The sequence below is a fragment of the Rhinopithecus roxellana genome, chromosome 5, assembly GCF_007565055.1.
Source record: "Rhinopithecus roxellana isolate Shanxi Qingling chromosome 5, ASM756505v1, whole genome shotgun sequence".
Lineage (NCBI taxonomy): Eukaryota > Metazoa > Chordata > Mammalia > Primates > Cercopithecidae > Rhinopithecus > Rhinopithecus roxellana.
Window position 1 is genome coordinate 38,599,867 of NC_044553.1, and position 27,561 is coordinate 38,627,427.

The 27,561-nt window shown below is 36.1% G+C and overlaps 1 protein-coding gene across 4 annotated transcripts in view; it reads right to left on the minus strand.

Moving 5' to 3' along the window:
- DMXL2 (Dmx like 2) overlaps positions 1–27,561 on the minus strand; it is a 187,634-nt gene that overhangs the window by 9,084 nt on the left and 150,989 nt on the right. For 2 of the 4 annotated variants that reach the window (XR_004057317.1, XM_010361404.2), the window contains exons 24-37: positions 23,631–24,712; positions 23,034–23,225; positions 21,350–21,426; positions 19,672–19,802; positions 17,194–17,442; positions 14,079–14,257; positions 8,979–9,106; positions 8,350–8,435; positions 7,468–7,669; positions 6,216–6,333; positions 2,493–2,555; positions 1,612–1,698; positions 1,409–1,530; positions 200–338 (exon numbers count right to left, since the gene is read on the minus strand). Coding sequence is in view for 2 of the 4 variants with exons in the window: in XM_010361404.2 (XP_010359706.2) it covers positions 200–338; positions 1,409–1,530; positions 1,612–1,698; positions 2,493–2,555; positions 6,216–6,333; positions 7,468–7,669; positions 8,350–8,435; positions 8,979–9,106; positions 14,079–14,257; positions 17,194–17,442; positions 19,672–19,802; positions 21,350–21,426; positions 23,034–23,225; positions 23,631–24,712 (2,855 nt within the window). In the remaining 2 variants the exon portion in view is untranslated. Of the gene's footprint in view, positions 1–199; positions 339–1,408; positions 1,531–1,611; positions 1,699–2,492; positions 2,652–6,215; positions 6,334–7,467; positions 7,670–8,349; positions 8,436–8,978; positions 9,107–14,078; positions 14,258–17,193; positions 17,443–19,671; positions 19,803–21,349; positions 21,427–23,033; positions 23,226–23,630; positions 24,713–27,561 lie in introns of all 4 variants that reach the window. The other 2 variants (XR_004057318.1, XM_030930656.1) reach the window with 2 other exon arrangements.

A 27,561-nucleotide genomic window follows, 5' to 3' on the forward strand; every position in this document is an offset into this window, starting at 1 on the left:
CACTGCACTGCAGCCTGGGCAACAGAGCTAGACCCTGTCTCCAAATAAAAAAGCCACAATAAATGTCAGCTGTCATTACCATGGCCTATCTACTGGTATTTGTCCCTGAACTTTAGGATCATTCCTATGTCAAAGTGATTCCAACTGATTTTTCAGAGAGTCCAAATCCAGAAATGATACCTATAAGTAAATAACATACCACACTAGCTCCAGTGCTAGTCTGTCCACTGCCCAGCCATGGCAGAGATGAAGGTGGATGCACCTGACTTGCTGAATAGGATGTTGCACTGGGCTGATAAAGAGTTGTAGTGGAACCACGATAATCAACATCATCTGAACTGTGAAAAACATTTATGTGTTACTTTGAAAGTTCCCTTTTAACACAAATTCCAACTAAAAAGCTTTTTATGTACCCGTAGGACAATCTTTATTTTAAAAACTAATTAAGTGGCCATGAGAAAAACTTAGGTACAAGTCCTAATCACCAATTTTAATACTGGTTAACTTTTTTCCCTTTTGGCAAAATATAAATTTAGTCTAATGTTGTTTGGGGACAACTTTATTGCTGCACAAGTTGAAACAAATGTTTGTTGTAAAGTATTTAATATAGATTTATCTATGGAAAAAATATATGTTCTCTTCAAGTACAGATATCTCAGTATCAAATTAACACCTTTAAAGAAATTTGAGTTTAAAGATTTCCTGGAGTAAGATATATAAAACGTGAAAGTAATTTTTGTGATGGATTGTATCATAGTACATGGTTATATCTACTTTGAAATGTGATATTAAATCCTACTTATATCACATACAAAAAAATTCAACAAAACAAGGAGAGAAACTATCATGGCACCATCCTCAAGCACATACAATTTCTAAGAGTCTGGAGAAAAGCAAGAGGGAGGGCAAACCATGAAGGAGAAACCTCAAAATAGGTAAGAATGGCAAAACACTCGTGGTGCCGTGTCCAAAGCTTTAATGAAAAGTGAAGCCGTCTACATTTTTATATGTTTAAAAAAGAGTATGCTTATTAGGTGGTAAGAAACTCTGCAAAATTACTCAGTAAATGTGACTCAGTGTACTTAACATACTTGTGTATACTGTTTTAATTATCCAGGTCAGATTAATTTACTGAATATCATGAAGCCAAGTGTCAGGGATTATCCTGATTGAAATACTATCAAAAAAAGAAATACTATCAATAGCGTAGGGTTTAATGGAAGAAGTATAATTTACTCGGTTAATGTAGGCAAAGACTTTCATTGGCAGCTAAACCAATTATATTTGTCACCTACTCAAATGAAGAAAGAGATACATGTATACCTTTTGAAATAATTCAAATCATGTGCATAACCATTTAGTGAGTACTTCTTACAGAAAACTATATGTAAAAGTGACTATGAGACACCTTTTGGATTCTCTGTCATATTCTTCTCCGATCCATATATATGACTGACAGGCCAGTAGAGAAGTAACATCAAGTTCTTGAACATCATGTGTTGAAGCCAAAACAATTTCATTACAATTTGCCTATAAAGCAAAGGCAGAGTCAATGATTTAAGCAATTTCACTGAAGAGAAATACATTGTTTATAATGATGATAGCTTTTACCTTATTAACAGAAAATGCCATGATCATATCAGATTCCTTATGAATGACTTTCGCTTTTCCACCTGGATAGCCCAGATCAGCTTCAACCTAGAAAACATTCATCAGCAGTTTTAGTTGTGGCAGCACAGCTCTATTTAGAGTTATGCACATCCCATAAGATTTGAAAGCAGGATAAGAAGAAAATGTAGCAGCAGCAGCGATAAAAAAGGGTAAGAGTAACTGTAACGTGTTGAAAACTAGCTTTGGAAAATTCGCTTAAATTCTCTGATGTCCTGTAATCACCCCAATTTCCATTGTGATGGTAAGATACTGATTAATTATAAAAGATGGCTAATATATTTTTATTAGTAATTTATACAGTAATATGTCTCTCTTAGCTCTTCCAAAAGTGCATATTCTGCAATAAGAATGTGCATACATTAAGAGGCACAGAGTGAGGTAAAAAGCCATAGAAAAACCACAAAGAAACCACCCTTTGAAGTAAGGGTGATGAGACAGAAATAAGGAAAAGTTGGAAAGAGGGATAGTTCGAAAGGGATAAAAGAGACTGACGAGAGGAAGGTGCAATGCCTTAGGGTTTGTGATGGCAAGGAAAGAAAAGGCAGAATCGAGAAGGAAAGATGAAACAGCCATGCTTAAAACAGAAAAAGTGACAGAAGTGAAGATGGAATAGGGAGCAAGAAAGACAAGAACCAAGGGCAAGACAGAGCAAGCCAGATACAGTGAAGCATCTCCTCCCCTGTAACACTGAAGTGGTATGGGAGCACTACGAGTTCTCTGAGTAGTTAGCCATTTGGGCAGGTCATGGTTAGTATCAGAGATGAGACGTTAGCTCCTTGAACTTTAAAGAATGAGCTAAATACAAGATCTTGGAATACTACCTTGATGTGGCAATCTTCTGCTACGCAGTTTTGGTTGACCTGCTCCACATGTTCTTCTATAGACTAAATACCACCACACCGTCACAAACACAAAACACATGCATGGAATGAAATTATAAAGACAGTGAAATATTTCAAGCTGAAATGGCCACTCCACCACTGAAAGATGATGAAAATGAATTTGCAAAATCAAGAAATTAAACTGAATAAAACAGTCATCAAATAAACAACACAAAGCCAAAAGAGCAAAATTAATGTGACTATTACATATACACAAGAACATAAAAGCTATTTTAAAATCAAAATTAGTTATCTGTATACAGTTATAAGAAATTTAAGTTACATAACTGGTAATCTATAAAATTAAAGCTCACTTATATAAGCAGATGCACAAGATGCTACATAAATTCCTGCCCTATAGGGGTGGATTTCAAATATAAATTATTTATTTCTAAACATAGATTCAAAATACTGATAATTATTTCACTCATAAGGAATATGACTAATCACATGATTTTTCTCTAAGTAAATAAATGTTTAATAAAATCAGGCATGGAAAAGAAATCACTCAGTGATTTGCTCCCAGGTTGATGCAGGGTCCTAAGGATGACTGTAATCGCCAGTCATACTTCTGCTCTGCTGTGGAAACTCTGAAGATTTGATCAGAGAAACAAACTCTTCCTCATACCTTTTCAGGTGACTGCCTCCCTTTCATCATGAAGGGCCATTCAAAATTTCTGACCATGCCTCCAGGGACTCCCCTATGGCTGCTGTGGCTGATAAAGATGTATCCAAGAAAACTTCCAAGGAATGGTCAATGTGTGGCACAGCTAACTCAGTGAAGGCCAAATTGCTGAAGAATCTATTTGTCTTAACTAGCCGAATTCACCAATCTGTTTCCCAAAACCTTGTTTTGTGAAATATTTTTCTTTAATATCTTCAGTGAGTAAAAGATCTTATTCTTATACATATATCTATAACTTCATTTATCAGGGATTTTTTTTTTAAATGCATCCAGCATTTTTAGGATTAACCTGCCAATTTTATTGGTCACTTTTCTGAATTTGCCAAATTTAGTGATTACCAAAATTCTATTTGACAATTTTAAAGATTTAAGCACTCTTACTGGATTGGGTAGAGTTTTAATAAGTTTTGCATATTTCTGAAGCTAGCGACGAGTTTTTGTCCAGCAGCGTTAACATTTTATTCATAATTTTTTTCTTAATGAAAACACCTTTTTTTCAGATCTGTGCTATTCAAAACAGCAATCACTAACCATACATAACTATTTAGATTAATTGTAACTATTTAGATTAAAATTTAAAATTGTTTCTCAATCACGCTAGCCACACTTCAAGTACTCAGTAACCACATGTGGCTGGTGACTACTACATTGGACTATGCAGATACAGATTTCCATCATCACAGGAAGTTCTATGGGACAGTACCAGACAAGACAGTAATTCCATTGTTTTAAAATTAAAAGGGTACATGATAAAAATTCTTCCATCCTAACTCCCAGTTGCTTATATAGCACTTTAAGAAACATTCCATTTATCTCTGTCCTACTTCCCTGTTTGTGGGACCACTGCTGGAAGAAAAATAGAAGAGAACACACAGAGACTAAGGGGCATAATGGAAGGGAGACTGAGGGACAGAGAGGGGGAGAATTAGTTAAGGAAGAAGCAAACTAGTGGGGAAGGGCAAGACGAGAATGGGAGGGTCCAAGAAACCCAGACACCTGGCTTCCCATAGCACTCTACACTCTGATAAGTCAACCAATCAAGCTGCTATCAACTTTACCAATATTTAAAACATACTTGTGATCAATCTTTAATTTTAATAATTTGAAGAACAAAACACTCAGAAAATTGATCACTCAATGAACTGGTTTTCTGTGAATAACAGAGCCCCTAATTGACCAGAAATCTTATTAAGACAGGGTCTCACTTTGTTACCCAGGCTGGAGTGCAGTGGTGGTTGATCTCAGCTCACTACAACCTCCTAGGCTCAAGCAATCCTCCTGCCTCAGCCCTGCAAGTAGCTAAGATTACAAGCGTACACCATCACACCTGGATAATTGTTTTGTATTTTTTGTAGACACGGGGTTTCACCATGTTGCCCAGGCTAGTCTCAAACTCCTGAACTCAGGAGATCCCACGTCTAGTGCTAGGATTACAGGTGTGAGCCACTGTGCCTGGCTAAAATCTTTTATTTCAAATCACTATCTTAGATTCTTATATCTTAGTTTATGGAATTTGGACTCAGGATCACTATAGGAAATGCTATACATAGTGGTTTAAATGAAAGAGGCAAATAATTTGCCTCTGATTTCCCTAACAAAGCTCACATCAATAATTTCAATGCCATAAGGGTCTTTTGTTATGAAAAAGCTTATAACTAGGACTCAAAAGGTCTCTACACTTCATTCTTCTACTTCCTCATTTAAGTACATAATTTTTTAATCCACAGAGAAAACAAATGACTGTTCATAAGGGTTGACCACAATTACCATTCAGGTAAGTGGGTAAGTGGGAAAGAGAACAAGTATGGTAGGTTCCACTGCCCTAGGCATGAGGAAAAACTGAAAAGCAGTTTTATATTTTTAATCTTGGGAAACTGAGCCATATGGACTCTCTCTGTTTTCACTTTTCTAAGTAAAATATAATTCATTTCTTCTCTTCTCATTGATTGATTTGCCAAATCTTTTTTTTTTTTTTTTTTTGAGACGGAGTTTGGCTCTTGTTGCCCAGGCTGGAGTGCAATGGCACGATCTTGGCTCACCGCAACCTTTGCCTCCCGGGTTCAAGCAATTCTCTTACCTCAGCCTCCCAAGTAGCTGGGATTACAGACATGCGCCACCACGCCCAGCTAATCTTTTGTATTTTCAGTAGAGATGGGGTTTCTCCATGTTGGTCAGGCTGGTCATGAACTCCTGACTTCAAGTGATCTGCCTGCCTCAGCCTCCCGAAGTGCTGGGATTACAGACATGAGCCACCGTGCCTGGCCATGTTTGCCAAATTTTTAATTGCATCAGACACTCAACTCTGAACACTCTTCAAACTGCTCATTACCTCACTAAATAGCCAAACAGACTGAAATGCTCATATAAAAGGTCCTACTTTTATAAGGAAGAGGTCATCTGCCAATCTCCCAAACTGCTGGTTCTTCTTGAACCATGTCTGCTATTACATTTGTATTAACTTAAAAATAACCATGCAATGCAGAACCTCTGCCTTGCTTTGTAAGAGCAATCTTCCTTCATCTTGTATTTGCTATTTCTGTAGTTTATTTTCTCATAAAAGTATCCTGAATTTGTTGCTTCAAATCTTCATTCTGTTCATTTCTAAGTGCTAAGTAAATAAAATGCCTTTAAAGGGCTATTTTATGTTTTAAACACATATTTGGAGAATATTATAGAGTAAGTTTATATATTAAATTCCTCAAACCATCCATCACAATGTTTATTACATGTAAAAACCTAATGACAAATACTATAAAGTACCAACTTTCACTTGAATATATGTAATTTATCAAAGCACCTATGTTGCTTCATTGCTATGAAATGAAAATTATAAGGTTTTATCTTAAAACTAGTTCACGGTAGTTTAGTGAACTTTGACTATTACCCAACCAGAAAGAAAATTTCAGAATAAATTGAGCACTGATTTACTTAGAAACGTTAAAGAAAAATTATAATAGAAAATATTTTTCTCAAAATACCTCACTCTGCTTTCTTTTCTTAGTGAAAATATATCTAATAAATGTCTCTTGAAGGACTTCTTGTTTAACAAGGAAATGCCAAAGTCGTTTGACTGGAAATGCAGAAGAATCCCGGGACCTATTAAAAAAAATTAATATATCACACTATTTTAGTCTATAGAAAATATGTTTATATTTGTAGATATTTATTTTTAAAACCTTCACAATCTATTGCAAAGAAGACACAACATTAAACTCAACAAAACTGTACAGTTTACTTTTAATTTTTAGTTCTACTAAAAATCATTTCATCTAGCAACTAATTCTCTAATCACACTGAATGAACCAGTTAAGCTGACAAATTATTATTCTCTTTTTAAAGTATACTTTATGTTGGTTCTCTTGGTTAAAGCATATCGGCAATGACTATAAGTCATAGATGTCAATTCTAACAGCCTAACAAGCTAAAAAGCTTTGTTCTTTTAACCTTATTTTAATAGTAAATACTATTAATCAGGGTCCACTATCTCAAAAAAAAAAAAAAAAAGCATGCTGCTTATCAAAAGGGATCTAGATGGGTGGGCAGGCAGAAGATAAAAAACGTCAGTTAAAAACCTGTGATGTGTTTACTGTTAAATTACTGACAAAAGCCAGAAGCACCTTATTTGCATATATAGATTGTTAGAAAAAAAATTCTGTAAGAGTTCTGACAATAAGAACATAAATATGCCGTGTGCAGTGGCGCATGCCTGTAATCCCAGCACTTTGGGAAGCCAAGCTGGGGGACTGCTTGAGCCCAGGAGTTTGAGACCAGCGTGGGCAACGTGGTGAAACCCCATCTCTACACAAAATACAAAAAAATTAGCCGGGTGCAATGGTACTCGCCACTAGTTCCAGCTACTCGGGAGGCAGAGGTGAAAGGATGGGTTGAGCCCAGGAGGTTGAGGCTGCAGTGAGCTGAGATTGCACCACTGCACTCCATCCTAGGAGACAGAATAAGACCCTGTCTCAAAAAAACAAACAAAAAACACCACACCAGAAATTAATACAATAAAGAATTTTTCCTTTATGTAAATGGAATGTCTATGAATTATAGATAATACAGGGAAAAAAATTCTATTCAAATTTCTGATATTTTTCTTAGGGTATTCTGCTAAAAATAGGACTGCAGGTTCAAAATTATGAATGTTTTAAAGTATATTGGCATATTTAGCCAAACTGTCTTCCAGAAAAGTTAAGCTATACTCTATCAGCATTATAAGAGCTTTCTTACTTGAACGGGGTATTTTCAGGTTCTAGCATTGCTTTATTTCGAAGAATAGCTGGTCCAGCTCCCACTGAAAGGTCAGTTGGATATGTGTTGATATAGTTAGCGGGTGGACCTTCAAACTGATCCATTTTCTCTTGCAAGATCTGTTCCCAGTTCTCCAAGTTTTTAATCACAGCAATACCTAATGGTGATGTTACAGGCAGCTCTACAAGGTGACAGAACATGTTATTTAATAAAAAATATGGATCATCATCCAAATGTTTATAGAATCTGAATTCTGAGACAAAACCTCTGAAAATACAAATAAATCTGGAAATGTTAATGTAATACAGTTTAGATTCTTAATGCTCTCAACAAAACAGAAGTGGGTTTCTGCTCTTTCTCCATCTTCTGTGTAGAGAGTGATTCCTGATATAAACTAAAGTATTAGACTAAAGCCAGGTGTGGTGGCTCACACCTGTAATCTCACCACTTTCAGAGGCCAAGGCAGGTGGATCGTTTGAGCCCAGGAGTTCAAGACTAGCCTGGGTAACGTGGTGAAACCTTTTCTCTACAAAAAATACAAAAATTAGCCCAGCATGGTGGCAAATCTATAGTCCCAGCTACTCAGGAGACTGAGGTGGGAGGATGGCTTGAGCCTAAGAGGCAGAGTTTGCAGGGAGCTGTGATCACACCACTGCACTACAGCCTGGGCAAAAGAGCAAGACTCTATCTAAAAAACTAAAAATAAAGTCACAGATTGGAGCCTAAAATAAACAAGACTTTATAAAATATCTAATGCACTGTTTTTAAGTGCCAAAGGACCTTTTATATAGATTCTGTAAAGAGAAACTTGACGGCAATTTATTATATTTAATAACATTAATTTTTAAATTCCAAACTCACCAGAGAATTCCAGTCCAGCAATAGGAAAGAAATTCTTGACATTGTGAAGTGCTAGCTTAACCATTGTCAAATGTAGAAGAGCCCAGCTGTTCAAGAAGGAGCAAAAAAGTCTTTAAGTGAAAAATAAAATCATGGGAGACAACAGAGTAGTGTTCCCTGCCTACTGTTTAGCCCACTCTCCAACCCAGAAAAAAAGCTGTCATTGAAATTTACTATGCAAAAATGACAGCTTTGTGGTCACTGAATATAAAAAACTTGCAATACTATATTACACATGCTGAAAATTACCTCATGGAAAAAGATTTACCACATAGTCACATGGAACCTAATAGTATACCAATAAATTATATATTAAATTCTAATAGTATAACATGAGTTACATATTTTTTCCTCACTAAAAATGCTTGTGTTTGCATTCTCCATGAAAGCTAGTCTTTGGAGGTGGAGAAAATATTATGGAGAAATTGACCTCAAAGGTGCAGAATTTGTTACCTGGAAACATAAGTCATTTCTTATATAAATTCAGGATAATAATGTTATTTAAAATTAATAACATTGGGATTTTCTACAAAAAGAAAAGCCAAAAAAAAAAAAAAGAGAGAGAGAAAGAAAAGAAAAGTCTTATTTACCTATAGGAATTTGGATCTTGGTGCTCCTGTATTTGTGTATCTGAAAAAAAGGCATCATCTTCTTCATCACTATGAATGCTTTCATCAGAATCATATATAACACCACTATCAGACAAAGGAAGAAATGGCTGCAATAAAAGATAAAGTTATTTTTTAAAGATTATGATTTTATAAACATATAAAATATATTTTAACTATATAATTTATGTATTATATATTTAATATAGAAAATGTTTTTAGTATATAATTATTTTTGTTCTAACATAAAAGTAAACATTTTAAATGGTGTTGGCATAAGTAAAAATTTTCTTTTGCAGATGATGCTACATTTACAAAGTCAAGATGACTAGGTAAAACTCTCAGACTCAGTAACTGAATAGCTAGATATGAAACGTGTTTAAAATCAATAGTTTTCTTCTTATAGATCAGCAATAAAAAAGTTAGAAAAATCTAAAGAAATACAAAAGGACAACTGTGAAAGCTGTGAGACAGCTTTGTGAAGGAAATTATAAACCTTTATAAAATTATATGACAGGAAGGAGTGAAATGTGTAAAAACTGTAATTCTTTATAAGTTAATTTACATAGGCTTTAAATAATTTCAATAACAATGCCCCTGGGAATTTCTCTTCCTATTTTGGAACTTTAAAATGATTCTGAAGTTCTTAGAGAAGAAAAAATAGATGAGATCAGCTGGGAAATTTTTTTTTAATAAAAAAATCCCATTTTTTTTTAGTGGATATTAAACTAAGTAAGAAAAATGTAGTCTAGCAATTGATTGATACAAAGATATAATACAAGAATCATATATGTATAAGAATTTAATCTGATAAAGATAACATCTTAAGTCAGTGGGAGAAAAGGAAGGATTATTTAATGAATAATAATGGAACAACTAGTTAGCTAAGTGTGGGGATGGGAGATGAAGTCTGATCCAGTCTGTTCCTCACTTTATTCTAGATAAATAAGAGAATTAAAAGTTAAGGAGGAGGAGAAGGAAAAAAAACAGGAGGAAACAGAGAAGGAAGGTAAAATAAATGTAAACATTTATTAGTGGAAAAGACTTCTGCTTAAAAATAATGTAATCAATAAGGAAATGTATGGATAGATCTTTTTAAAATTTCTGTGCATGGTAAACTTTTTAAAACTTCAAATGCATAATAAACAAAATTTTAAAGCAAATAAACTAGAAAAAGTTTAACAAGATAAATTAATATCCCTAGATAAATAAAGTATCCATAAAAAGGAAAACGCCATAATCTCAATAGATAATTTAGGTAAGAATATGAACAGTCAATACCTCAAACTGGAAAATCAAATGGCAATAAGATCATTAAAATTTTAATGTCACTAACAGAAAATAAAAATCATTTAATCTATCAAATTAACAAAAATGAAAAAGGAATACTTAATGCTAATAATGGAGTAAAGTCAGATGCATCCTCTCACTATTCTCAAGAAAGTACAAATCAGTAATGTAGAAAATAATCTGGCAATACGTATTAAAAGCCTTATTTAAGTTTATAACCTTTGACCTAGTATTTTTTTTTTTTTTTTTTTTTTTTTTTTTTGAGACGGAGTCTCTCTCTGTCACCCAGGCTGGAGTGCAGTGGTGCAATCTCGGCTCACTGCCAGTTCCGCCTCCCAGGTTCACGCTATTCTCCTGCCTCAGCCTCCTGAGTTGCTGGGACTACAGGCGCCCGCCACCACGCCCGGCTAATTTTTTGTATTTTTAGTAGAGATGGGGTTTCACCGTGTTAGCCCGGTCTCGATCTCCTGACCTCATGATCCATCCACCTCGGCCTCCCAAAGTGTTGGGATTACAGGCGTGAGCCACCACACCAGCCTGACCTAGTACTTCTTAAGGAAATAATCTGCTCATGAACAAGAGGTATCTTTAAAGATACTGTTCTTGGCATTATAAACATCAAATCGCTAATTAGGTAAACTATAGTGTATTCATCAAAGTGAAATGTTACATGGTCACTATAATTGATGCTTATCTAGAAGCAATGATCAACCAAGCAAGAGTGAGCACCCCAGCATCTGACTGTAATTTCTAAATATAATTTCTCACAAAAAGGAACCAGGTTATTTAAAAAAAAAAAAATGATTGTTCTCAGTCACGGGCAGGAAATATACATGATTAGCCTAGAATAAAACTAGAAAGCAGGCAAACTCAAACAGTAGTGGAATAATCTCAAAAAGATTCGGAGCCAACTGTGGAAGAGGCTCTCACTGGCAAAGATGGATAATCTGAGGCCCCATGAGAAAAATAACTGCAATGGATTAAAACATATAAAATATGTTTAAATCTATAAGCTCATAACAAAACTGAAAGCAAAACAAAACTCACTGCCCTTCTCTGAAGGATGCTTGAGAATCAACTCATCATTTTGAAAACTGGTACACAAAAGCAAAGAATAAAGCATTTATCATGTCTTTCCAACTCAAAATGTACTTCAGGGTAACTGAATAGATTGATGAAGAGACATTCCAGCAAATAGATGAAAAATGAATGACAAGATTATATCATCATAATTTAAAACTTTCACTGAAATAATAAATGTAGGCAAAGATCAACTAAAATCATAAAAAGCTTCCTGACAGAAATATACAAAACCACGGACGAAGTTAATCCTGCACTCCCTCTTCCTATCCCATCAGAATGAAACTGGATTTAACTTTCACTTTACAAGATTCAGAGGAACAAAATATGGTGATGCCATCGGCAAAATCCGTTGAAAAATTCTAAACGTCAAAATTCTTTCAGGGCAAACAAAAAAGGTAGGAGTTAAGTTAAAAAAAAAAAAAAAAGAGAGAGAGAGAGACGGAGGTGGAGCCTATAGATTAAAAGAGACTGAAGATGTAGCAACCACTTGCAAGGTATGAATCGTATTTTAGATCCTAATTTGAACAAATCAACTATATAAAAACGTTTAAGATGCAATTGGTGAAATGTGAATACTGTCTGAATATGTGATAATATTAAAGAATTGTGAGTGTGCTTCGGTGGCTGTAACACTAGTGTAGATCTGTTTAAAATCCTCTTTTTTTCAAAAACAAATACTGAAATATTTTTGAATGAAATTTTATGTCTGGATTTGCTTCCAAACAATCTTAAGTAGTGGGGTGAGGTATAAATGAAACAAGACTGTCCATGAGTAGATAATTTTTGAAGCTACATGATGGTAGATAAAAGATTCATATGCCATTACCTCTCCTTTTGTGTATGTTGGAAGTTTTCTACACTAAAGTTTTAAAAATGACAGCTATCTAAGTTTTTAATGGTATAAAAACTGTTTACCTTGTTAATGTTAACAGAAAAAAAACTACATGCACTGATCCAATTATATACCTTTTTTAATCTGAGGAAAAAAGATTAGAAGTAAATTGGCCAAAATGGTAACAGCTATCTTTGCATAGATGAGTGCTATTTCCCTTCTTTATAATATTTTGCATTTTCCAAATTTTCAAAATATATATCAGGAGGAAACATTTTTGAAAAACAAAAATTAATTTAGCACATTACCATTTACAAATCTTAATGTTGTTATCACTCACATTAATGATGCAATGAGCTTTCATTCATGGCAAATAAAACGTTTAAAAAGGTAGGAGTGGGAACTGCCTATACATTTTTAAGAGTACTTTATTACTTCCCTGGTTTATTAGCTAAATACAATTAAGTACAACTCAACTGGCAGCCTTAAGGGATAGGCCAGAATGACTCTGGAAGTATAACTCGGACCCTGATAGAGTGTAAACTTGGAAATCTGCACTCACAATGTGCCCAATCCCATAGTTCTCAAACTTTAGCACACATTAGAACCATCTGGAGAGCTTTTTAAGACACAGATTGTTGGTTCTCACTCCCAGAGTTTCTGATTGAGGGGTCTGAGGGAGGACCCAAGAATTTGCATTTCAAACAAGTTCCCAAGCAATGCTGATGCTGCCGGTTCTGAGACCACACTTTGAGACCCACTGACATAACCAAAGTCTTTTTTGGGGTTTTTTTTTTTTTTTTTTTTTTTTGAGACACTGTCTCAGTCTGACACCCAGGCTGGCACGCAGTGGCACAATCATGGCTCACTGCAACCTTGACCTCCTGGGCTCAAGCAATCCTCTCATCTCAGCCTTTCAAACAGCTAGGACTACAGGCACACACCACTGCACCTATGTTTTTAAATTTTTTTGGTAGAGACATGGTCTATGTTGTCCAGGCTGGTCTCAAACTCCTGGATGTAAGCATCCTTCTACCTTAGCCTCCCAAAGTGCTGAGGTTACAGGTATGAGCCACTGCACCTGGCCTCAAAGTCTTTAGATAACAAAACAAAGCTTCCAAACTCACACTGAAAGACTTTTTAAGGATCAGCTTCTTAGCATACAAAAAAACGGAATGGGATCAGCACCTCAATAACTCTGAGATCTAATAAAAATCTAAAAATGGGAAGAGGCATGACTCTGGAGATGTATTCCCTAATGTGTACGCACAGCAAGGTGACAACAGAGTTAACACATGCAAAGAGGGAAACATACCAATAGAAGGAGAATCATGAGCTCAAAAAAGCAAAGTGCAGAAAAGCAAACATTAGCATGCACCCACTATGGTATGAAATGGGGCTATACCAGATCCAGTCACCATGAGTATTCTGATCCCCTGAGAAGTTTCCTTTGCTCTGGGAAAACAGAGATGTATCATGGGGCCTCATCATGGCCTGATAAAACCCTCAAATGTCCATCCATCTCCTTCTATTCTAATCCCATGCTTACCAAGGTAGCCACTGATAATTAGAAGGCAGGTGCCTAGATGGTAGCTGCAAGTATTCCAGTCACTAGAAAAAGATAGTGCTGATTATATAATAACCTGACTTCTGATTTATACCCAACTCCCATGTGATTTTAATTTGTCTCCTACATCATCAAGTAACTGATCATCCTTAAATTTACTATGACTATTCAGTTTCTGGACTTAATAAATGTCTAAACTATGGTGATTCAATCCAAAAGCTACCCCATCATTCCTATGTGAGACACATGCAAGAGTTAATAAAATAAATGATACAATTATCTTATAGCTTGCATTCCTCACACTCCTTACCTTTGCAACAAAATAATCCCACATACTAAGTTCAGGAGGAATAAATTTTTCTTTGTAAGATGGTCTTTCTGCAGGCACCGGTGGTGGGGTAGCATCTTTTACAGGCCTTCCAGGGACAAGCATTCGCATGTTAAATCTTCTACGGTGTTTATCTATGTCTTCAGAAAGGACAGGAGGTGCTAAATGAAGATAGAAGGAAAAAAAATCTAGCATTCATTTTCCATTGTTAATTGATAGAGTTAAGCTTTCTTTTTATCCTACTCTTGCCATGTTTTGGTCTAGACTAAATTACTTATTCCTGTGCTTCTAAACTTTTCTAGTTACTGAATCAGCTTTCCAGCAGTCAAGGCAGAGATGCAGATGGAGATAAAGCATTAAAGCATATCTTGCCATGTGCTCCATAAAATAAGGATTAAAGTAATTCTATATAAAATATACTAAATAAGTGGTATATTCAATAAATATTAAAGTGAGTGATTGACTGATTACCCCTGGCTATGAGGTTCAAGAAAGATTCACTGAATATGTAGAATTTAATAGTGTGCCTTAAAAGAAGGGCGGAAGTTCAATGGGAAAATGGAAAAGGGCAACATAAATAATCAAAGAAGGTTTGGGTAAATGAGGAGTCAATTATTTTTGGTAGACAGGAGTTATGGAGGGAAGTAATATCGACAACAAAGTCTAGAGTTAGGTTAGGACAAGTCTGTGGCTAGGAAGCTGGGAATCTGTGTTTTGGGCAATTCTCACTAACACTTCTTAAGCTTTAGTCACACAATGAAGTATGGCTTGTCTGATCAATTAGAGAGAAGATGAGAGATGACATAAGAACGGCCTGCACTAATATGGTGGTGGGTGGTAAAAAGTAGAAGGGTTGTATATGAGTGATACACAAAAGAAATAGCAAAAGGATTCAGGAATTGGATATGAGAGGGCGAGAAAGTAGAAGTCAACCTGCTCCTCTCCTAAACCTCCCCATCACAGAAAATAATTTTATCTCAACTCTTCTTTCTTCCCTACCCCACACACAATTCATCAACAAATCATTGGCTCTAACCTCAAACTATATCCAGAATATGATCACTTTTCACTCTGACCATAACTAACACCCTAGGATAAACCACTATTATTTCTTTTTAATTGAGGCAAAATTTACATAACATAAAATTAACAATTTTAACGTGTACAATTCAGTGACATTTAGTACATTTAACATGTCATGCAACCACCACCTCTATCTAGTTCCAAAGCATTCTCCTCACCTCAAAAGGAAACCCTATATCCAATAAGCAGTCACTCCTTATTTCTCCCTCCCACTAGCCCATGGCAACCACAATCTACTTTATGTCTCTATGGATTTACCTATTCTGGATATTTCATATAAATGGAACCAGACAATATGAGACTTTTTGTGTCTGACTTCTTTGGCTTAGCCTATTTTTGAAGTTCATACAGATTATAGTATGCATTAGTACTTCATTCCTTTTATAGCTGAGTAACACTCCACTGCACGTATATACCATACATACTTTGTTGATCCTTTCATCCTTGATGGTAACCCACAATTATCTTTTAAGTGGACTAGCCTCCCTACTACCAGGCTCCCTACTCTTATTTATGTTACCCAGTCTATTCTCCACAAAGCAGCTAGAGCAGTTCTTTTGAAAAGCTGAATCAGATTATGTCACTCCTTTCTTTCTTTAGAACAACTAACACTTTTACCATGATCCTAAAGGACCTTACTCCCGCTACTTTTCTATTCTCATCTCCTACAACACTCCCCCTCTTCACGAGAGCCATGATGGTCCCTGGGTAGTTCTTGGAAAAGGCCAAACTCAATTCTACCTCAGGACCTTTGCATTCATCTGCCTGGAGTGCTCTGGTCTCAGATATCCACATGGTGTGACTCCTAACTTCCTGACAGCTCTGCTCAAATACTATCTCATCAGAAACATGTCTTCCAACCCCCTTAACTAAACTGGTCCATTCCCATTCCCTCATCACTCTCTTTCCACTTACTCCATTTTTATCACAGTTCTTATCATACCTGAAATATCATTTGTTAATTGCCTGATAGGTGTTGTGAATAAATTAATGCAAATATAAATATGTACTGGCAGGTTTTAAGCATGGATGATTTGATGGATAAATTACCACGAACAAAAAATCAGAAAACTCAGGCAGAGAAAGAAACAATTTTGAGGAAAAACTTTTAAGTTTAAAGTGGACTATAACCAAGCAGCAAGAAAGAGATTCAGAGGTATCCACATTTAATGGGAATGGAAGCAGTGGGAGTTGATGAGATCATCTCCCTTACAATGACTTACACAGGAACCTATTTATTTAACTCAATCACAGACAATGAAGACAGAGGTTAGTGTCATTTAAACTTGTGTGCCACTGATTCCTCATCTGTAATATGTCCATTTCTAAGGATGAATTAAGATGATTTCTATATATGAGCATCAAGATAGAAATCTTTCCTGTGGCATCAGTCTATACCTCACCATATCCTACCATCTTCAAAAGTGGGATGAAAAATATATTCTGGTCCATGAGGGAAGAAAAAACAAGGAAAATGGAATAATACTATCACACTGAAGACTATGGGAACATATTTTAGAAAATAAAAATAAAATAGAATTTTAAAACCATGTGTACGATTGGAATGGCTGTCTTGCACATGACCATACACTTAATCTGAAGCCAACTGCTGGTATGCGCTAAAGATTTTGAACACTTATTTAAATTTTCTTTCTGTAATTAAGAACTATCCTTTTTGTTTTTGTTTTCATTTTATTTTCTTAGGAACTATCCTTTTTGTATGACTTTGTTCCTTAATATTGTTTCTGTATTTACCTTTACCTTTCCTCTATTTTTAATCTTCTTCAAACATGTCCTGCTTTATCAACCTCAAAAATGTTATTTCTATAAAAATAAAAGTAACAAACTATATTTTTATTATATCATGGGTTTAATTATTTGCTGTCATTAACAAGAGTGGTTATACTTTAAGCATCGCTTATTTTCAAAGTGAAATTTCTTAAAACATTAAAAAATTTTTAACATTCAAAATGATTGACATTTACATACATTACTGGTATCAAACTTATCTTACCTGAAATATTTTCTGATTGTCTTCGAGGTTTCACAACAAGTTTTACACCACCTCCAAAAACAGCAGCCCACATTCGATTATTTAATGGGTGGGCTGCAAGCCGAAATAATTCATTGGAGGAATTTGTGGCAAGAGCATGTATTAATAAACTTAAGTAAACAGCAACAACAGCTTCACATAACAAAATGTTCAGTTTTGGCTGGTCTTCATCTTGGGCTGAACTCAAGAGATTAATAAGTGAGCTCACACCTATAAGGGAATATAAAATCATAAGAAGTATGTCAGGATGAAGAACCAGAAGGAAAAAACATCCAAATTTGCAACTTATCCAAAATTATGCATTTATATTTTACAAAAATATTTCCATAATTTGAGCAATAAAATAAATAATGATAGGAATGGATTATAGCCTATAAAATAAAATCATCCATTTGTCTACAATGATATAATAAATGAGTAGATGAACAAAAGGTGAGAAGGGGAAGCTCTTTCTTATAGTAGAATTTCAACTAATACATAAAATGAGTGATAGCAGTAGAAAATCACCATCTAGTAACCCCACAGTAATATGATTCAGGCAAACATCATCACTAGATGCTAAAATTAGCAAGTGAAAGTATAATATTTTACACAGTCTCAAACTCTTCACAAGATACTGATTAATTACAAAGGGAAAAAAAAAGTAACTTTACAATGGAGAAACTTGGCAGAAACCACCTTACCAAGTGATCAAAGTTAATAGCAGTTGGGGCCAAATGACATCATATGCCTCTTATACCTCCTACTGAGAAAGGCACATCTTTTTTGTGGTATCCCTGCCAAAAAATATGTAACTTGAATCCAACATTAAGAAAAAAATCAGGGCTGGGCACGGTGGCTCACACCTGTAATCCCAGCACTTTGGGAGGCCGAGGCAGGTGTATCACCTGAGGACAGGAGTTCGAGACCAGCCTGACCAATATGGTGAAACCCCATCTTTACTAAAAATACAAAATAATTAGCTGGGCGTGATGGCGAGCGCCTGTAGTCCCAACTACTCAGGAGGCTGACACAGGAGAATTGTTTGAACCCAGGAGGCCAGAGGTTGCAGTGAGCCGAGATCGCACCACTGCACTCCAGCCTGGGCGACAGAGCAAGACTCTGTCTCAAAAAAAAAAAAAAAAAAACAGAAAGAAAGGAAAGAAAGAAAGGAAGGGAAAGGAGGGGGGAAGGGAAGGGGAAAGGGAAGGGAAGGGAAGGGGAAGGGGAAGGGGAAAGGGAAAAGGGAAAAGGGAAGGGGAAAGGGGAAGGGGAAGGGAAAAGGGAAAAGGGAAGGGGAAGGGAAAAGGGAAGGGGAAGGGGAAGGGGGGAAAGAGAAAAGGGAAAAGGGAAGGGGAAGGGGAAGAGGGGGAAAGGGAAAAGGGAAAAGGGAAGGGGAAGGGGAGGAAAGGAAAAGAGAAAACATCAAAAATGCCCAAATTGAGAGACACTTTAAAAAAATAACCTGCTGGTACTCTTCAAAAGTGTCAAAGTTGTGAAAGAGAAAGAAGGAAGACTTGACTCCATATCAGAGGAGACTAATGAGACATGACAACTAAATGTTACATATAGGCCCCAAAAAGCACATTAGTGGGACAACTGGCAAAATTCAAAAAAGCTCTGTAGATTACAGAACATAAATGCTAAATTTGGTAATTATGTGAGAAGGTCTGTTTATAGGAAACACACATTGAAATGTTTAGATGGAAAAGGATACCAGGTCTGCAACTTACTCTCAATTTAAAAAAAAAAAAAATACACTTAGATACACAAACATAGCAAGTGAGTGAGAGAGAAGAAATGAATGATAAAGCAAGCATGGTAAAATGTTAACATTTGAGGAATCTGGGTGAAATTTAGTATTATGTTTGCAATTTTTTGCAAGTCTGAAATTATTTTGAAATAAGAGGTTAAAATGAAAACAATGTGTTTCTATAAGGCAATGGTTAAAGTAATCTGAAATATACACTTAAGGTATTGAAGAGAGCAGAGAAGTTTTGAAATAACTGAGGTAGAAAATGAGAAAGAGAGCCAACCAGAAAAAAAGGACTGTCAGACTGCATGATATATGTACCATAGAATAGTCACTCCTACCCCAGTACATAAATTTACACGCCCAAGAACAACTATATTTTCTCTGGTATGTCTGTGACTTTCTAAGACTCTAATTCAAAATTTCTAAGAAAGATAATGTGCTCCATCCTTATGAAGGATGTTAAGACATTGCTTTTTTACGTTGCTTAACATAGCTGGTTTTATGAAGCCTTAACTTCCTGAGTCTTCAGACAATACTGCAGTACTTCATAGTTCCTAATCCATAGCAGAAAAACATCATCAAAAAACGAAGAAAGCAAGAAACCACTCACTAAATCCAGCAACAAGCAGGAAACTGGTCAGTAGACTTTTAAGAAGAAATTGCCAAATAGAAGATTTTTTTTTTTTAATCACTTAAATTCTCACCAGGCCACTGAGCAGGAGATGAATTTGGTGTTGCGTGTTCTTCAATGCTTTCCGTCCTTAGTCTTCTACGATCACTTAAAAGAAGTCCTTGATAAGCCATTCCTGTAAACTGATTTCCTTCTGTTTGACTGCTAAAACAAATAGGTTCAGTTATTTATCATTGTAAGAGAGGTAAGAAAAAACTGCACTTTATGCACATCATCTATTTTAGACGGCTACTTTAATAAACAAAAATTTTTAAAATGCATTCACTGTTCTAATAAAAATTTATTTTAGAAAATTATTGAAATTAGTTACAAATGCTTATTTTTTTTTTAAACAAAATAACAAATTTTACTATGTTGGGCAGATGACATTTATTCCTTTAGAATTTTCTCCAGATGCCACTTTAATACTTTAAAATCTTTTCTATTTGCAGTAATTTTTATTTTGTGTTTTTACAAAGTCTGAGGTAAGGAGACTACTGTTGGTACTAGGATATAGTAGGCAGAAAATTTCAGGGTACTAGTGGGTTGCATTTCTTTTCTCAAAAGTTGTGCAAGCTTAACTCTAAATTAAAATATGAACTAAAACCTGGAGAATCATATTTTAGAAATACCTAAACCTGAAACTAAATGTCCCTAAATATTGTTTAATAATATTTACTTCCCTCTCTATAATTGCTATCTTTGTGAAGTTGGGGAAAATATAAAAGCAGAAAGTCAAGCTGAGTCTAGTAAATCATAGCCGACCAACTGGAAAATACATATTTAAAAACAATGTATTTGCATTTTCATTTGGCGCCATTTTAATGGTGACTGACATCAAACAAGTTATCTTTGATCATTTAGATGACAACAGTCAACTAAATCAACTTCTTTCCTTATTTACATTTCTAATCTTTCGAGTTATTTAGACACAGCCTTCATTAAGTTATAATCAGAGTACAGGTCATTTTGATAGATAATTCTTTACTTGATACCAAATGCTCCCACAAAAGGCTGCTACCATTACAAGAAAGAAAGCTAGACATATATTTAATATCAATTTAATGTCAATCTACTATTATAAACTTTTCATTTATTAATATAATTCATTTAAATCTAGGTTATCTTTCCAAGTGATTCAATTTCTTGCTACTTATATTGCTCTAGTCATTAAAATGCAAAGTACATACTAATGAAGGCAATTTTACATTGGGAAAAATTCAGTCTCTTTCTTCTAATTGATATCACTTCCAAAGACTTCTACATCATATGTAAATGGTAGGTAAAAGTAATTTAAATAATTCCATTTTAGGAATATACTTTTTCAGTTTTCAAAAGTATTTTTATTTCAATGGATAATTAGCTAAATAAATAGCTGCTAATCCAATACAAAAAGAAATTGTTTCTAAGGAAAAACAATTAGAAAATTTCATATTATAAGTTATTATGGACAGTAAACTCTTCTTTCTTCAAAACAAAAAAGATGGTAATGATGGTAATTTACATTTACTGTTTGTTACTTTCTCTGTGACTACTAGGTGATAACTAAACAAATAATTATTTTATTTCTGATTCTCTCTCATCTATTAAAATATCATGGCAGTCATATTTAGGGATTTTTCAGTCCCTAGGAAATAGAAACTTAATATAACTCTGGAACAGTTTAATTGTTTTTGCTGTATTAATACTATTTTGGGTGATTTTTTTTTTACCTGTAGCTATGACTGTCACATAATGCTTGGTAAATTGATGCAGAAAGTGATGCTGCTAGTGAATGAAGTGTGTGCACCTAAAACCAAAACAGCCACAATTACATTTTGTACTAACATTTCTACACAACAGTAATATTTCAAAAATTAGAAAACATCCAGGAAACCTAGCAACATCATAAATAAGACTGAATCCTAGATGAGACTACTAACTCTGCTTTAAATCTCCTAAAGTAACTCTCACCCACCTTTATACACATGCCACAACAAAGCTGACTGTTTCAGACACATTTTAATCAAACATTTACTTACTGTGAGCCTGCCGTTTACCAGGCCCTGAGCAAAGTGCTAATGTTTGTATTACAGGGATTTGTCCTAGCCTAACAACTAGCTTAAATAGTAATACTCAAAAAAAAGCAGAAGCAAAATAAGAATAGAATTTTCAGAGCTTTTATTTAAGCTTGCCTCATGAAATTCACCTTGTTGAAAATAAAGACTTGATCTTATCAATAAAAATGAATTAAATCTTTTTAGTAAATGTATCAATCACTGTGTGAAACAGCTAATTTTCTAGAAAGTAAGTAATTTACTTGGTACTCATGAATTGAGGATAGTCTTAGAATTTTACATTTAGAAAGTTTTAAATTTCTCCATATAATTAAAAAAAAACACCCTGAAATGCTATACTGAATCAATATTTTCAGACTCACAAAATCTTTAAATTTGAAGGGACCTTAGAAACAGTTTCATATGTTATACAGATTACTCTTTGAAAGCCTTACCCAAATTTCTAGGAACCAGAAATGTTTACTTTGAATTCATATGCTTTTTATGCCTTTTCTGCATGACCCTATTCACCTAACAAATGCTTTAAATAATCTCTGCTAAAATACTAATATAGGTTAATTCATACTATGGATGAGAAGTCCCTAATTGGTTACGACCAGGCCTTTAGAAGAATGTACTGCCAGAGATTAAATGTGCTTGTCAAACAAAACAAATAAAAAGTAAGAAAACGGGGGATCTGAATTGTGCATCAGCCACTAGAACTGGAAAAAGCATAGCACAAATACACTTAGGCTGGGACAGTGGAAGTCTGATCAGCTCCCCAGATCCTGCCAAGCTCCCTAGCGTTTCTTGGACTCTATCAGTTTTTAAGATTTTGGCACGGGGTATCAATATAGTTTGCGATAGTAACTGCTGAAACTCTGATTGCCTCTAACTATTGCCTCCAATAACCACAACCACCAAGGAAACAGTAATAAGGACACTCTCTGGGACCATTTGTGACCAATCACGGTTCCCTCCCAGATACTCCCCAACTTATATTTTCATAATATCTTGGCGTGTAAACAAATAATCATAAATATTTCCAACGTAATGGTTCATTTAAGGGGAATGGAGGATCTAGAGGGATATTAAGTGGCAAGAATACTGTCAAGAAAATTAGTTTTATTGCCAAAAGTATTTGTCTGTCTTAAAGGGAGACAATAATTTTTCCAGAAGTAAGAACACTTGCTTTTAAATTACATTAATTGGACAAATAGTCTTGAACTGATCAGGAGTGAGAAAGGTAGCACATAAGAGCACATTAAAATATTTCCTCTAAGTTCAAATTAAAAGACAGGTATAACATATTTACCTTCTCAGTGTGTATAATATCAAATGATCATAAACTTTACATTACCTTCACATCTTCAATACTGGGATGAGGTGGTGTTTTCATCTGAACAATAGTATAAAGTATATCATGGATGTGATTATTTAAGTACAATACAGGATTAGCTATGACTGTTTTTGTTGACGCAATACTTGCTGAAAGCAGAGGTAGGGTGGTAGGCAGTGGTAGTGGAGACTGGAGCTGCTTTACTGTAGTTTCCTGTGGGTGATAGTGAATTATTTTTTTCAAAGTAGTTAAAAAAATTTCATCAGTTATCTGATAGAAATACTGGTGATAAACATTGTGTAAAGGGAGTATGTTCAATCACTAATTTTACACAAATTTATTGAGTACCCAGTATATACCAGGTACTATGCTAGATGTAGATGGTATATAAAGAGAAATATGACACAAGAATACTCTCAAGCTTTTAAGCCTACTCCTTATTATCAAAACTTGAGTCTAAGACCACATAGAGTACAAATATCTGCCTCCTATAAAGAAAGGAGCTGAACATATTTAGATTAACTAGTAAAAAGTAGTAAAAGAGCTTTATAGCTATAACTGCAAGAGCTACTGAAATTATTGAAATAACCAAGATTGAAAAAAAAGTGATATTCACACCTGTTGGGATTCTTGTAGCAAAAATTTGAGTTCCATCCTTACTGAAGCCAGACCACCACCTTGGGCCCCATGAAGGCTACAGTAGCTGAGAAACACTCTCAGGAGATCTTGGTTTTTCTGCAACCACGACTTGCGTCTTTCTGCATGCTCTCGTTTGGCCTGCAATCTTCTTCTTTCTATTTGATGGCGCTCATAGGAACCAATATCTGGTTTGTCTACCATTTCTTCCTGATCCAGTAGATCACTCTCTACTTTGGAATATGTCTTACTGGAATATTCCTTAATAACTGATTCATGATTACATATTTCATGCAAGGCAGCAATTTCCTTTTCAAGCCAGTTATAGAGTTGAAATCTGAGTTTCCCTCCATCTACTTCATAACCTGTAGCCAATGTTCTTAATTCAGTCATAAGGATCTTTAAACAAGCTCTGAATTTTAGTTGCTCAGCAATCACATCAACTTCAGTATCACCTTCAGGACCATCCTCTTCCTGAGGTGTTAATAACATGGTAGGGTCTGAGGCCTTCTGATCTGATTGTTTATCTTTTTCCCTGGCATCTGTACTTTTCATCACTAAACCAACAGCATCTTCTTCCTCTTCATCTAAGGCACTGTCGTGATCTTCACCCCAATCAAGATTAAGAGGTTCCTCATCAACTTTTACTACTGGCTGACTCCAGTCATACTGTGATGAAGTTACATTTGACCAATCAATACCAGAACTTCCACTGCCATCACTCAGAGCTTTTGATTGTGAAGGTACATCATCCATCTTGTGAGAAATGAAGTCAGGCTGATCTTTTTTTGCAGATAAGACAGATGTTTTAGTTACTTTTGGAATTTTGGAGAGTACCTCCAAGGCTAAAACAGGGCATCCAACTTTAAAATGAGCATTTGCAGTGGTAAAGAATAATTTTCTTTCTATGAGGTTAATTTTATCAACAAAGTTCTTCTCAGTTTTGAGACCTAAGGTTGCCAAAGTTCCTTCAGGGGAGGCAAGATTTCTTCGAATGAGCAAAGGATGAGTTCGAAGGTAGTTATAAAAACTAAATGCCACTGGGTTACAAGACTTGATGATAACTATGGATATCAAAGAGATAAAATCACAAAGCATTATGTTAATATGTATTTACATTACAAAACAATAAAATACGTCAGCATTTCTTCAAAAAAACAACATGTAAATATTAACCTACGATAGGTTAAACTACGGCACATACAATCATTAAAACTGTACAGGTGAAATAAAAAGAATTTCCCAATATGCTATAGAGTGATGTCCAGGATACACTAAGAAAAAGAAGATGCAGAAAGTACATGTAGTAACCACCTTTTATCTATATAAGACAGTGGAGAGGAAATACAAATACACACCCATGCCTATTGGCTTATCTTTTTTAAATGGAAGACAAACACAAAAAATTTTAATCGATTCCTTAAAAGGGGAGAGCAAAACAGAGAAAAAAAGCTAGATTCCTCTGAAAATACACTGGTTTTATATATTTTATTTCAACACCATGTCAACACTTTACATAATTTTAAAATAAAATCAAATCTAAACCACAATTCACAAAAGGCAAAATTAAACAAATCAATCTATCGAGTTGGGAGCATAATCACACAGAGATGAAATCTAAAAAGTGAGTTAAAAACAAGTAATTTGACTGTACATCCTTAGCAGAATGTACCATAAAACAAAAAAAATCTGCAAAAAAGCTTAAATTATGCTCAGAATCATGTTATTATAAAAATATCTGTATTATTATTCTGAAACTTATACGCACATAGATAGCAAATAACTACATTCATGCCATGAGAATTCAAGCATTTCATTATAAGACACAAACTTGACATCTAAGAAGAAAGAACCCTATAATCTATATGTGCATGAGAAATATCAGGGTAAATTCCTAAATTCTTAAGGAAAAAAAATTTCCTAATTCCATTCATTGCCATAGTATAGAAATTATGACAAGATTAGTACCAATGAGGATCCCAGTGCCAAAACTATAGTTTCTAAATATTATTCCCCACTAAAAGGAAGCAGAATGCTTTGGAGGAATGGTCATTTCCAGGTCTGGGGCAGGAAATGTACAAGATGAGCCTGAAACATTCTGTAATACCAGAAAGCAAGAAAACTATCAAGAAATAATGCCAGAAGAATTCAGAAACCTGAAGAAGCTCCATTTGTGAAAGACAGAACAATCTGAGCATCCATAAAAACAAACCAAGAGAATGATGTCAGCAAGATGGCTGACTAGACACACCTGGCATTCATCCTCCGAAAAGAAAGGACCAAGGCAATGAATAAACAGCTAAGATTTGACTGGAGTGTCAAAGGGAGAGCACTAGAGTGCAGCAGGGGAGTGGAGATGCACCTGTGGTGACTGCAAGTCTAGGACAGCAGTGTGGAGGTACCCAGCCTCTGCAGCCCTATCTCCCCTACCCAGACTGGATCTGCCCACAGTCAGGAAGAACTTCTCATTGCAGAGGGGAAAAGGTAAACAGAAGATCCCCAGCAGCCCTCATGGCCACCACAAACATCTACAGTCCTTACAACAGAAGAATCCCACAGTACTTGCAAACCCTGTGTCCAGTTTGGAGAGACGTCAGAAATTCATGCAACTGCATTGCCCCAGATTAGGAGCATAAGGTGTGTGCCCTCCACCTACCGCCAGTGAGCCAAGCTGCTGCAGCAAAGTACTATCTTGAGACCAGTCCCTCTGGCATGCGCACTGCTCTGGGGGCCAGGAGTCACCGTACCTCTCCCACACTGGGGCCCCATCTTCATTCCAAGCCCACATGGGTAGCTGAATGCTACAATCCCAGCTATGCAGAGCCTAGGTCCACGATTGGCTATGACTTTGGTCCTGCATGGCAGGGAAATCAACCCCTACCATCACGCTTTTAGTCAGAGAAACAATCTGGGAGTCTTGCCCAGGGTGAACCTGCCCTTGAGCCAGCCAAACCACTACATACATACCCTCCCCCAAATGAGAGAGGTCCCCAAGCCTATGAGCAGCTGATATGCCCCTGGACCAGCAAAGAAGCTACATGCCCACACTCAGGACCTCAGAAACAGCCTGCAGCACCCCTGCTCCCTGAACTCAGAGTTCTGGCCTGCCAAAGGCCCTGCACCTGCAATCAAAGCCTGAGAAATAGTCCTTCAGGCTGCCCCTGGCAGCACACCACCAGGCCAGCCAAGCAGCCAAGAGCCCATTTCCACGGTCCTGTGGGCTATCCCTGGTGGACACATCCCAGCCTGGTCAAACAGCCCCGCAGGCTGCCCCCAGTGTGCACACCCCTTAGCCATTTGAACAGTCTTGCACCAGCCTCAGACCGGAGAAACAGTGACATAGGCCCCTAGCAGAAATGCCCCCATGCCAGCTGAGCAGCCTTATGCCCACACCTCAGGCCTGAGGAGCAGCCTCACTGCCACCCCAGCCAACATAGTCCCAGAACAGCTGAGCAGCCCTGCACCTGCATCACAGGTATACAAATAACCCATGGGCAACACCCTGCAGAAACACCCCCAGGCCAGCTGAGCAGCCATGCAGTCATGTCATGGGCCTGAGAAACAGCCTTGTCCCCACCCCCAGCAGACAAAACCCCAAGCCAGCTGAGTAGCCATGAGCCCACATATGAGGCCTGAGAAACAGACCTGCAGGCTGCTTCTGGCAGGCACACCTCCAGGCTGGCCAGGTGACCATGTACCCACACTCCTGGCCAGAGTAACAGACCTGTGGCCCCAATCCCAGCCAACCAGACCCTAAGCTGGCTGACCCATTGTGTGCACATATGCACCCCGACCTGACAAACTGCCCAGCAAGCCCATCCTGGCAAAGCTACATGACCATCACCACAAACTCAGCCTAGGCAACTGAGAGGACTGCAAATGCCACTAATGTGGATTACAGCTGAAGAAGCTA